Here is a 13321-nt window from a genome sequence, read left to right as displayed (position 1 = left end):
TTAAAGATGTTCTCTATTAATGGACAAATACTTTGCATCCCACATAACAAATCTGAACTGCTTACTGTGACGAATTGCGCAGTTAAAACTACACACCACTAGATGGAAGCAAACATACAATCTTCAGAGCAGCTGAGGCGGGATGGGAGCAGAGTGTGACAGTCGGGGGCTAAATAGCCGGGTCTGAAGTGCCTCAGTGCTGGCTGCTCAGTCTCTGTCACAGAAACCATTTATGAGAAGACTCAGCAGCAGATGTACCCTGAGTCTATCTGAACACCTTGCAGTCTCCTCGAGGGCAGACCATAGGGATAAATGGAAATGTCAAGTCACATTCATGTCCAAGTAAATTATTGCCTACAGATCAACCCCTGGTGCACCTTGTTCACGAGTCCAGTTCCTTCAGCATTACATCGATACTTGTCCATAAAGACACACTGTGGTGAGGAACAACGTGGTCCTCGCTGTCTCAAGCCCCCGGCAACAGGTCTGATGGCACCAAGCCTGGCCACTAAAAGTACTCCGCTCCGTAGCTCAGCAGGGAACGTTCCGGAGAGCTCAGTGGGGCTCCCCTGTATCTAGAGAGCCCCTCAACGGCCAGCATCCGCCCCCAGAACCAAACCCAACACCTTCATCCTCCATGTGGGAGGTGTTTCTGCAGATTCCTCCCCCTGAACAGATTTGTAATTGTTTTCTGGGTATTTTTTAAGAAAGAGATGACATTTCTGTGACACGTTTTTGTTGCTGTTTTGTTCAGGTAGACCATGGCTGCCATAGCTGAAATTAAACATCGGTTTGCACTCTTCATTCATCACCTGCTAAACATCAAACTGAAGAATATTAGTCAATTCAAAGTGAATGGCTGGTTTTATACTGTGTGTAACAGTTTTTACAATTAATGTGTTTAGTCTTTTATGATTTTCAGGCATTTTAAACCAGAATCTCTTCACCAGTGTTCTCTTTCGATTAGTGATGACCGATTCGAGAACGAATCGTTCTTTTTAACTCGTTTTTTTTAGTATACGAGTTGAACCGATTCGTAAGTCTGAACGAATTCTTCTTAAAACTAATATTTGGCTATTCAACATCCAAAAGCATCCCCCGCGATTTTGGATTTATTTATTATTTATTCCGTCTGCGCTTGTCATCACTTTTAGGTTTATTCTTATGTTCGTCAGTTACATTCGTCACTTTTGCGTTTGTACACTTCCGTCTGGTGCCGAGAACACCCAAACGGCAGAGTACCTGTTGGTCTCTAACTCGCTGACTCCAAAAAAACGGACAGCCCATTCGATGAACGAATCGAACTTACGGGTTTTAGGACACTCGGTTGGTGACTAAAACTAACGGTTCGCGAACTGACCCCAAGAGCCCTCGCAGCGTTTACTGCGGAAATGCAGTTACGCTGTTAAAAGGAATAAAATAAACGCAGCTCTTCATCATTTATCACAACAGTAAATTATTGCATTTCTGTATAATAAAACTATATGTCTTTCAGAAAAGAACAAACTAAGATATTTATTAACTATGACGTTTACACAACAACGTATGCAAGTTTACTTATGCTCATTGTACGTGTATGTGTGATTGTATTGGTAATATTGCAGTTGTTAACTGTGATGTAGTCCTTGATACTTATGCGCATGAATTTGGCTTAAGTAAAGAAAATAACTATATATACACCTGTGTTTGTTCAGCATCGATACCCTTTCTGCTTTTTCTATATTGTTTTTTTTTTTGCTGAACATTTTTGTTGAACACCAGCGCTATCTTTCAGTCAAATAACGTAACCTTGAGACAGATTTATTATCCGATCCCATGATTCATTGAGTCATATGGTCAGGCGCAAAAGAAAGACGAAAAAAAGTGAATCAGAATCGGTTTTAGAATCGATTCATTACAACGGACAGTTCAAAAGAATCGAATCAGTTAATTGAGCCGAACTTCCCATCACTACTTTTGATGTATGCAGTCTAATCATTTTGAAAGTAAACAAAACTGGTCAGGTGACATCTGGGCCAAAACTATTCAAGAAAAATGTGCACCTGTCATACCTCGGCGATCCATGCCTTTATGAGAGAAAATAGGATGTGAGCAAAAATTGAAAAGGTCCAGAAGGAAAAAGTCATATGTGTTGGAAGAAGAGCTGTGTCCAAAGCAGGAAAGGCAGGCGAGGAGAGGAACCAGAGGACAGAGGAACAGGACAGAAGGGGGCGCCCTGCAGCGCCTTCACTTCTCACCTTGACCCTCTCTTGAGCCGTTCCTTTCATTCCTGGCGCCATCGCCCCTTCGCTGTATAGATGACCGGCTATGTCTCTTTGACCTCCTACCGCTGTGGACCTTGTCAGCTCTGTAAGTTTTTGACTGGTGAACCAAGTCCTTGATTTGACCCTCCATGGTGTCCCTAGTCTCCCCTCTACCGGGTGAACCCTCTGAGACAAACCCTCTACCGTTTCGTTCTGTGTACTTGATGGTGGGAGTGGACTTTGACCTGTCCTCCCTGAAACACGCGTCACTCCTCCCTTCTCCTTTGGTACCATTTTGCACCCCCTTGTGAGCCCCTGTACACACCTCTGTGCTCTCGATCCCAGGCTTCTGGCACTGGCCATTATGCTTAGCTACATCTGAGCCCCTTGCCTGGGCCATCTCCAGGTCGCGTGCGGCCTTTTCGTTGGTCTCCATCTTGCACTGTCTCTCTAGCTCCTCCGCTTGGACCCGCTGGATGATTGTAGAGACCTGCCCGGCCAGCTGGTCACTAACCGTGTAGGTGACATCGCCCACAGCAAAGGCCAGGTCGTCCACGACGTTGGTGACTGAATCCAGGATGGAGGAGACGGATGACATGCTCTGCTGGAAACTCTTGAAGAATGCCATGACGGCCTTTTGAAGCCCTCCAGGCCGTCCTGCGGCTTTTCTGGGTGCAATATCACTATCACTAACGTATCACTAACGAGACTGGAGCGCGCCGCAGCCCGAGAAATCAATGCTCAACTCAAAATGTGATCTAATTATGCAGTGATGACATTTTTTTCTCTATCAGTTGTAGTTATGGGGGTATGATGGCTGTGCTTCTGGGGGTGGATGCAAGTTTTCAAGCTCTTCTCAGCCCCGGTTGCCATGTTCTTACTAGCTTTTAACAGAGAATTCTGTACAAGACTGACTAGAGAGGCGGGAGGAGGCACAAAGCTGGGGAGTAGTATAAGAGCATCACAGGAGCAAGGTGCCGAACGTCAGCTGCTACTCCTCTGCTTTTCTGCTTTATTGACAGATATCTGCCCTGGTGATGACGGTAAACAGTTTGGGCTTTAAGGGACTTGATTCAAAGCCTCAAAGATCCCGTCTGCTCTTCTTGGTTCTTCTTTTGCTGTGAATATCTTTGTGTCGCTGAAACGCTTCTGCAAGGCAACGCATATTTTTTTTTTTTGTTAGTCAGTAATGCCCCCCCACTCCCCCCCCCCCCCCCCCCCCCCCGTCCCAGGTTAGAGCCATCACCCTCCCATAAAGACACTAAACCACATCCCCCGCCCATGCACGGATAAACAACGAGGAGGGGGGGCTGCTCAGCTTTCACACTGGTGGCTTTGCTGTCAGGGAACGCGGGTCTGATGTGTAGGCACAGAAATGCTGATACCTGTCTGAGTTATTCACACAGCCCTGAATAAAGGGAGAGGAAAAGAGATGTAGGAGCCCGGTGGGTGGACCGTGTGTCCTGGAGCATGTCAGACTAAGTCCTGAGTGATGACTGCCACCTGCTTTCTATTTGAAATGCGATCGCTTATTAGCATGCACAGCTACGTGCTGCTGGGGCATTGTTCAGGCCGAACAGATAATCCTCCACTGTCAACCACATGCCAAGTTCTAGTCTTTAGACCCGTGTGTCTGCCTAGAAGGTTTTGGAGGCTGAATATCATGTTCCTCATACCTCATGCCAATATCTCCAACCTCTTTTAATCTAAAATTTCCCTTGAAATCCCAGTGGGCGTTTAATGAAATAGTAAATGATACCATGGACCAGAATCTGACCATGATAACCAGAAACTGTCCAATCCTGGCATCTCAAGCGTCTGAGTTTTTATCTTCCTGGAGATGCTGCTGATCTCACAGCCTGACACGGACATATCTATGTCAAGGTGGCTGAACCCCACCAATCGCTCACCCAACACAACAGGCTTCATGAAGGAAGAGCTACACAAAGGTAACATCTGTGATGCTCTTGAGGTCCTACACACATTCTGGAAATTGTTACAATTAGCAGAATAACTATCTGAGAGGCCCTGTCCATCTTTCTAATGGAAACAGATAAGGGGAGGTTGGTCAGAAAGCTGTCAGCCTGCACTGCACTTACCGAACTGCAAGACACACTCTGTGCTGCGAGGCCCACAAATGCTATTTTTATCTCTTTTGTTCGCCTCCATCTTTCCGAAGCTGACTGAAGCCCCCCATAAGTAATGCTGTCTGCGTGATGACACCACAAGATTCTCTTTCGAGTCCTAAGTAGCAGCAGTTCTGACAGTGATTAGCATCTCTGACAAACTTTCGGCACCGCACCCTCCACCTTGGTCCCCGCAAACACACACACGCAGCCTTATAGCACCATCCTAATTGGAACCAGGCATGTGTGACAGCAGCACTGTTTCCCCAGCACTGCCTGGGTTTTGCTGACCTAATCTTGGTGTGTGTGTGTAAGACACATCCCTGCTGTGGCAGGTGCTTCAGTCCTTGTTGTTGAGATCGAGGATGGTCCATGAATGTGGGGGGGGGGGGGGGATCATAGGGTGGCAGACAGAAACACACACACACACATATATATTTTTACCTTGCAAATCCTTGTTTTTCCTGTAGTCGTCCAGGCAGGACAGGCTCCCCCGGGTCTCTAAAGACAGCTTGTTGTTGAGGTATAAAAAGAGGAGAGCCATCAATAAGATGAAGACGGCTATGGCGGTGAGGAAGCCCAGGGCCTCTGGGGACACTGTGGAGAGAAGGTGGAGAGCTGAGGGCGAGTGTGCATCCCACTACTCCTGTCCAGAAGAACCTCCACGACCAGCCAATACTCAGAAACAGTACTCTTCAACCTGCAGAGAATTAGCAAAGACGGAATGCACTGAAATGAAGCTGTTTGCCCCCAGGTTTGTAATATAACTCATATCTAATGACATGTGACTAAAACTAGGTCAATTTCAGTATATGCCCAAGCATGGTTTTCAACCAGCCAGACGTCCAGGTTGACTCACACGTACAGCCAATGGCCTGTATTGAAACATTTAGCTTCAGAGGCATCAAAGATGCATTGATTTGGAAGAAAATTAAAGGAGATTTTTCAGCATCTCAACCGACAAGTGCTTATGTGGGAGAGTCAGGGTCAGAAGAAGGTCTGAATGTGTAGTTGTAATCATGTCCGACCCATGTGATCTCTTATGGAGCCGAAATGCTCACTCCTGCTCCCACTCCGCAGGACTTAGATTACTCTAGATGACTCTTTGCGAGAAACTGGGAGTGGTATCTGGCCCCCGACAGATCCAGTGACTCCTGATGGGAAAGGGGCTGGGTTAACAGGTCCCTGGAGCTTATTAAATATTCATGAGCTGGAGTCACAGGACCCTCCCGCTACCGTAACAGGAGACCCCGCTGGAAGGCAGAAGGATAGGGCACCCGTGAGGCTGTCGCGGCAGTTGCCATGTCGGCTGTCGCCATGGCGGCTGTCTGTTCAGCCATCAGGTGTCTGATTTCGCCCTGGGCTCTGTTCACCGTCCCTCTGCCTGGCAGGAACACAGCAATCAATCTGCTTCAGGTTATGGTGGCATCCGAAAAGGCGGGGGATCACCATTCCAGTTGATTCTAACGCTTGGTTATTTTAATGAGAAATGAATGTACACATGGGACAGCTTCAGGGAATAACTCACCCCCAGCCAGTGCCGGGGTAACCGTGACCTTATCCAGCTCAGAAATGTACAGCAAACATGGAAGAACGTGAAAAATCAAGTTTTCCATCCTCTCATTGGCGGGGGCCCAGTCACGAGCCCCAGATTCCATCGACCTCTCTTAACCCCAAAACAACACACCCACCCCTGACCCCAGAGCAGATGTGGACATGATGGAAGATGGGCGGTAGGCAGCTGAGGGCACGGCCTTATTCACCAGACAGTTTTTGGTTCATGCCCCGGGGTGTGCTCTGCTCATTTTAAAGTATCCCACTGTGAATAGCTGGGAAACATGACAGGCTTCTTGTAAACGTGCCATTTAATAGACAAAGTAATATGTAATAACAATGCTAACATTCAGCAGTTAAAAATACAATCAGTAACAATAATCCAACATAGAAACACCTAGATTTCTGGGTGCTGGAATTCTGCCCAGGAACTACACAGTCCCAGCAAGCGTCTAAGCTTCTCTTTGGGTAATCTGATGAATCAGATTCTCCTGCCAAAGCACTCTGTCCCGGTGGCTTAACCTGGTGGCACCTGGTCATTCAATCAGGCCCGATTTCCTTGTCCTGCCACTCAGTGATTTGTATGACATGGCCTGGAGTAGCTGGATGGCACCTTTGCCCCGTGTGAAAGGTGTACGAAGGCTGCAGGATGACTAATGCAGGAGCGCGGCTGTGAAGGCATCGATGTGGGAAACATACAGGGAACACCCGCTGTCAATCCTGGCATTCTTAGTCCTTCAAATCTCTTTTTAATACGAGAACCTGTTAGTGCAAAGAAATGGAATATGAATACAGCACGCCTCAGTCTGTGTGTGTGTGCGCTGCGGAACTACAGAACCACCTAAAATGTGGTGAAACTGGACCCTCCGGTGTTGACAGCCTTTCCAAACAGAGCCGACACATCAATTGGGCTTCCGGAGATGTTCCTTAGGCGACTGACCCAACGGAGAGACAAATTCAAACCTCAATGTCCGATTCGGATGTCTTGTCTCATTGCCATGACAACTTTAGCGTTGCGTAGCCGTTGGTCGGAGTCGTAGTTACCGTGGCTGACCGGACACACCTCTCAGTACCACAACCACTTTTTCCCATATTCTGCGTGCCTGGATGGCGCGAGTTTCTGAGATGAACCAGAATCATCACCCGGAACGCCACTAGAGCATCAATTAGGATGTGTGAATTCACCGAGCGGAACCTGGACTTGTCAAAGTTGCCCACGGTGAACACAGCAAAGGGGACTATGGTGCTTTATAAAACACAAACTCTTCACCATCTGATACAACCTGCAACGGCCTCATTAGCTCCTTCCCCCTTCCCCATCTTAAACTGTACTAACAGGATTTACTTCACTGTCTGGAATATTCCGCAAGGTAAGCTCTACTGTGGCTTCCTTCAGGAGAGTTAAGCAGAAGGAGGCTGTTGATCGTCAACGGCAAACCCAACAGGCAGGTAGATAAGCTCTGGACAGTCCCTGTCATTGTTTATTGACACTATCATTATCAACGACAAACATGACTGAACAAAAAATCTAATACTGAAGCAGACCTCTGCGCTCGTATACAGATGCTCCTCTCTGAGTTCATCGCTTACAGTTGCTACACAACCGTCGCTTTGGAGACCATAACCAAAGATCTTTAGGTGGAAGAGAGAATGACAAAGCCATGTACAGACAGAGAGGATGGAGAAGCTTCTGCCTTATGGTTCTGCTCAAACTAGGCCTCCTGGACGATCCAATACGGGGGGGGCTGAAATCCAGTGCCAGGCAGAACGTTACTTACAGGATTTAATGTCCCTGAGCTGAACGTTAAAGACTTAACGACAGAGAAAAAGAGATGAGCTTACATTTCCGCGGTCCGCTTTAAAGAAGAAGCACTCCGCGATCCCACTTCCCCGATTATCTGCCCGTCCTGTTGGTCCTGCTACATGCGAGCGCTGTGCTGTCCCCTGCCGAAAGCACGCTGTCACCAGGCCTGGTGCAGTGGCCTATATGTCGGCACTATCTGAATAATTCAGCGGCCAGATGGGACGCGATCCGGTCCCACATGTGCCGGCAGGTCCCTCTTTGTCATGCAACGTTTCATCAACTGCCTACAACTTCGGACATAAATTAGTAAACGTTCAGAGGCCTGGTGACATGGGAAGCCTTAGTATGGATACACTAATTATCATCAGGAGCTTATTCGCTGATTCCAGAAACCAAAGATAATACATTTATTGGAAAAACACAGAGCTGAGGCCTGCTGTGGATTGGGGCTGTGTGGTGGTGGTGGTGGTGGTGGGGGGGGGGGTTTGCAGTGCATCCTAACACCCATCCTGTAAATCAGCACACCAGGCTTCTTTTGGCAGATCTTACCTATGAATACGCTCTGATGGTATAAGGCCATGCCATTCCTGCCAGGGGGACAGAGTGACCCCTGTGGGTGTGACAAGCTTTTCCTCGTGGTCTGGCTGCACTGTCACCACTCCAGCCAATGCCCCCACCCCTCGGTTGAGGAAAATGCTTGGGACGGCAAATGAAGCTAGACTTTGGAGAATGGATGCTGGCGGGATGAGGCAGGGCGAATGGGGAAGGGCATGAGCGTAAGTGAGCCGCAAGGCGCCCTTGGGGGGGTGAGATGCCCTTTCCGAATTTGACTGCCCGTCTGCATGTGTGGGGGAGGGGGTAATGGTGAGTGATGGGCCAGGTTGAAATAGCAGTTTGCATTATTTATAAGCATAACATGCAATGAGAAGTGAATAACACAATCTGCACCTATAAACACGGCCGAAGGTTGCCCCCCCCGAGAGACCCAGAGCATGCAGCCTGACAGTCGGACGCAGACATGGGCAGATAGATGACGGCCGCCGCTAAAACATGCAGGACGTGCAGGCATGAAATCATGGGACACGTGGCCGAAGGCGGGGGGGGGGTTAAAATTCTGATGGGGGGGTTAGTCTTTGGGGCTTTGGCAGTGTTTGAATGGACCCATCTAGGATGCTCATTACATCATAGCCTTCCCGGGCCACAGGGGGGGCATCATGTGAGCTCCTTCAGGTCAGCTGACCAGACTGAGCACGCTTATGTGGAGCCTCCGCCAGCCCCCCAGCGCTGCAGTGCTGCTGTTTTACGACCGCTGTCGCTGGCTACCCGCCGGGTACGCGGAACCGGCGGGACATGAGCTTTAATTACTTTCTCTTTTTCTTCTTTCACTTACTGTAGATGAAGCACTGAATTAGATCCCATTTCCAGCCTCCCTATAGGATTAAGCGTCCTAAGGTGATCGGGCTCACTGCAGAGGGAGCGTCATGCCGGCCTGGAGACCCTTCCGCTTTATTCAACGAAGCATGACATGATAAGCACTGAATGGGTCAGAACTGTTTAGGCACATGTCACATTAACAGAACATACGCATATTCACTGTACAACCCACCAAGCAATACTATGGTTTTCAGTGTATTTACCATGGAACTCCATGCGAAAAATTCCCTGATGTCACTTTTGCGGTTTGTAATTATTTAGTACTGTCTTCTAACCGTCTACATGTGTGTAGACCTGCAATTTCCCTCGGAATCTATCTATCTGTCTATTTATCTATCATCGAGGAAGGTTTCCACACTGCACGAATTTCCCTGCCCTGTGCAGATATATCATCTCTCTATGACCTGAAAGCCTGTGTTTCCTGTACCAATGTACAGCTGCTCTGCATTATAACCAGCATCAGTGATGCAGAGGACCAGCTCATGGACTTGGTGTGCTGGGGCGGGTGAGGAGGTCATATTGACTTCTTCCAGGATTGTTCCCAAATGTCGCCACCGTTTATTAAACAAGAACTCATCAATTTGCATGAAATTATTACCTAATAGAAAATCGATATGGTTCCCCTTTCTATGGAGAAGATCAGCCTTCCTGCATCAGGGAGGAGTTTAAACGATGAGACTGTCGCGTTTCGGTCTGGCATCATGCACATCCCTTTAATAACCCCCCCCACCCTGAAAACCAAGCACCCTGCCCCACCTCAAAGCTACTTACACCTCAAATTTAGATGGCTTAAGACTGCATGCCCTAGATAGCGTTCTTTACACAATCACACTGACAAATTATGCATTTGCACCATTTGTCTTTAGCTATTATGTAAGACATGATAAAATACCCATTACTAGGCTAACAGTATATTTCTCAAGAACAGGGAGGTTTAGCAGCTGAGAGAGCTGAAGTTATTCTTAGCTCCAGAAAAACTTTGCTGGTGGAGTACAGAGTATGCTAAGGCAAGGTAATTCATGTTTTATGGCTGTAGGGGGTGACACTAATCTGTAGGTACAGCACGGTGGGGGGGGGGGGGGGGGCAGTGTAAACCTCAATGTCACCAGACAAGCCACCCCAGGCAGAAGATGTCCACAGCCTGGGTTACCCTCAGCTTGGAGTTTGTTTAGCCATAAAGTCGATTCACTTTTAAGAAGACCGACTCATAGATGTGAGAAGCAAATGTATTGTAGTGAAGCAGTGTGTTATCCTCTCCCTGAGAGCAGGCACAACACAGTGAAGCAGTGTGTTATCCTCTCCCTGGGAGCAGGCACATCGCAGTGAAGCAGTGTGTTATCCTCTCCCTGGGAGCAGGCACGTCGCAGTCAAGCAGTGTGTTATCCTCTCCCTGAGAGCAGGCACGTCGCAGTGAAGCAGTGTGTTATCCTCTCCCTGGGAGAAGGCACGTCGCAGTGAAGCAGTGTGTTATCCTCTGCCTGAGAGCAGGCACGTCGCAGTGAAGCAGTGTGTTATCCTCTCCCTGAGAGCAGGCACGTCGCAGTGAAGCAGTGTGTTATCCTCTCCCTGGGAGCAGGTACGTCGCAGTGAAGCAGTGTGTTATCCTCTCCCTGGGAGCAGGCACGTCGCAGTCAAGCAGTGTGTTATCCTCTCCCTGGGAGCAGGCACGTCGCAGTGAAGCAGTGTGTTATCCTCTCCCTGAGAGCAGGCACGTCGCAGTGAAGCAGTGTGTTATCCTCTCCCTGGGAGCAGGCACGTCGCAGTCAAGCAGTGTGTTATCCTCTCCCTGGGAGCAGGCACGTCATATTTATTCACTGGTCCTTCTGGGCTTCTCCTGTCTTCAAGGAGACAGCCAACACACCCCTCATTCTTTCAGACTACCGAAAGAGGCCTTTGGTGTTTGTCAAAATGTGATCTCAGTGATGTCAGAGTAATTTTTAAAAACATTATCCTTATTTAACAACCATCACTGTAAGCAGACCAGGGTCTAGAATATCTAAAAATGTACAGAAATATTAACTATTAGCACACAGAGTGGACACTGGATCCACCAACGCCAGCCAACAAATCGCTAGATCGCGCCCATGTCATTTTCCAGATCGTTACTGCCCATGTATATCCAGCTGGGCAAACATGCTGGATCTGTGACCCCTTTTTCTGCTAATCAGGTGTGAGAGGCACACCGAGGGCATCGCTGTCCCCTGCCACCGCGTCCCTTGACAGATTCAGGTTGAATGCCGAAGCTCATCACCAGCCTGGTCTGCTGCCAGCAGGGTGAGTCAGCCGAACTTACAGAACTGGAGACCTTCCGGTCCTTTCCATTTCTGTCACAGAAAGCTCTGGAGATATTTCAGACCTCCAGGGGCTTTAGGTTATGGTAGGAAATCCCCGAAGACAATGAAGGTGCTAAAAATGACAGAACAAGCACCACTTATAGTTGGCATATTCAATGAGCCATCCCTACATGGGCAATGTATATATTCACCCTTGAGAATGTTCATGAAGCTGCACAGTTTGTGGATCCTCTACGTTTGTTTGCGGTATTGGGGTGTTCAGCAGGACATGTTCCTCATGGCAGACAGCCTGCAGTCAGAACAAGCCTCAGACAGTTTCCCTCACAGCACATTCACGTAGCTGCAGAAAGCATCAGATGTTTGCTGTGGCCTGCACTGCTCTTTTTATCCATCTGTATGCAAGTATCAGATGTAAACACTTTTCCACCTAATCAGAAGCAGTTCTGTCAGGATATTGAATGCAAGAGCTGCGCTTCAGTCTGACAAACTCAGGTCCCACGGCAAAGCTGTCCATGCTCAGCTTCAGTTCTGCTGGAAACACATTTGCCTTGATCAAGCCGAGGATCATTATTAGTGTTATGCTGTAATTGGCTTTTCGGGGGGGGGGGGGGATTCTAAAAATGACTACATAAGAGGCTAAGTGAAGTTTTTCTAGGGTTTGGCCCATTATAACACCAGGTCCAGAAAAGAGTGTGATTCACACGCATTGTGTTGATTCCACATGGTAAGCAGCTGTAGTTCCCAACACACCCTGTCCCTTTTGTATCCTAGCAACCATCTCCAGCAGCGTGGGACCTGTTGTTAGATTTCTTTCTATTCTCGACAAAATCGTTTTTGTTTTGCCCTGCATGGGGTCATGGACAGAAAGCTTTCATCAGTTTAGATTTGTTATAAATAAAAAAAAGATACAAAAGACACCGATACAACAGAATGATATATCGTCCTGAGCTCTCGCTTAGACTTGCTGAAGTAAACACTCCAGTAATGGGCAGAATGATGGACAGGAAGACCTGGGCAGAATCACAGACAGCAAGTCAGGCATCGATTTCCCCCCCACTCCATTGACCAGCTATGGCACAGAGCTGAACGGCCAAAGGGAAACCCCTGACAAAAATGATACTTTGGTTCAACGATAGTTCCAGAACAAACAACAAACTTTGTTTCTGTTCCTCATGCTATAGCTCTGTAGCCACTCAGTGCTAATGGCACCTCCGTCTGTGACGGTCACCCTCCCTCTTATCCCGCCCTTTAGCCTGGGGACACCTGGTCACCTGGCCATGGTTACGACACCGTAATGACCTGCTGAGTAGGCAGGTGGCCATGCTTCTGCAAGGAAACAGATAACTGATGCAAATGGGGGGGGGGGGGCTCCACCTGGCACTAGGCCTCCTCCCAGGGTGAGGCATGGTTAGGGGGGGGCGGATGGAAGTGGGACGTCACAGCAAAGCTCTGCGGCATGTGACCCGGCCAACCTCTACGATGCTTTCCTGAAAAGTCGCATGACGCGGCATGGTGCAGGAGAAAACCACATGGAACTCAGACGAATTCATAAACCCCAAGATACGTAACATACGTCAATATCACACACTACATTAGCACATTAACAACAGAAAACAGAAGGGGGGGGTTGTGATGCGCCGTCACGGCGTGAGTGTAGCTTTCAGTTAATAGTGTTGTTTTGCTAGCACAGCTAATTAGATGGAGCTCACAGCTGTGATAATTGACAATAAGTGCAGCTCCAGGGGAATCAGGCATAAGATGCTCTTATTAAGATGCCCAAATTTTGCGACAGGCCGAAATAAAACCCAGGGGGTGACTGGGTGGAGTTCTGTACCTTGTAAGTGCTATTAAATAGAAGCAGAGCTT

General features: G+C 48.2%; 1 protein-coding gene across 4 annotated transcripts in view; it reads right to left on the bottom strand.

The window, feature by feature from the left end:
- The window catches only part of syt14a (synaptotagmin XIVa), a 47321-nt gene that overhangs the window by 16120 nt on the left and 17880 nt on the right, over window positions 1-13321 (bottom strand). For 2 of the 4 annotated variants that reach the window (XM_023792861.2, XM_023792870.2), the window contains exon 3: window positions 4814-4966. In XM_023792861.2, coding sequence (XP_023648629.1) covers window positions 4814-4966 — 153 coding nt within the window. Of the gene's footprint in view, window positions 1-2237; window positions 3316-4813; window positions 4967-13321 lie in introns of those variants that run through there. The other 2 variants (XM_072699410.1, XM_072699411.1) reach the window with 1 other exon arrangement.

The sequence above is a fragment of the Paramormyrops kingsleyae genome, chromosome 14 (genome assembly GCF_048594095.1).
Source record: "Paramormyrops kingsleyae isolate MSU_618 chromosome 14, PKINGS_0.4, whole genome shotgun sequence".
NCBI lineage: Eukaryota > Metazoa > Chordata > Actinopteri > Osteoglossiformes > Mormyridae > Paramormyrops > Paramormyrops kingsleyae.
Note: the sequence above shows the minus strand (reverse complement) of the source record. Positions and strands in the feature narration are given on the sequence as shown.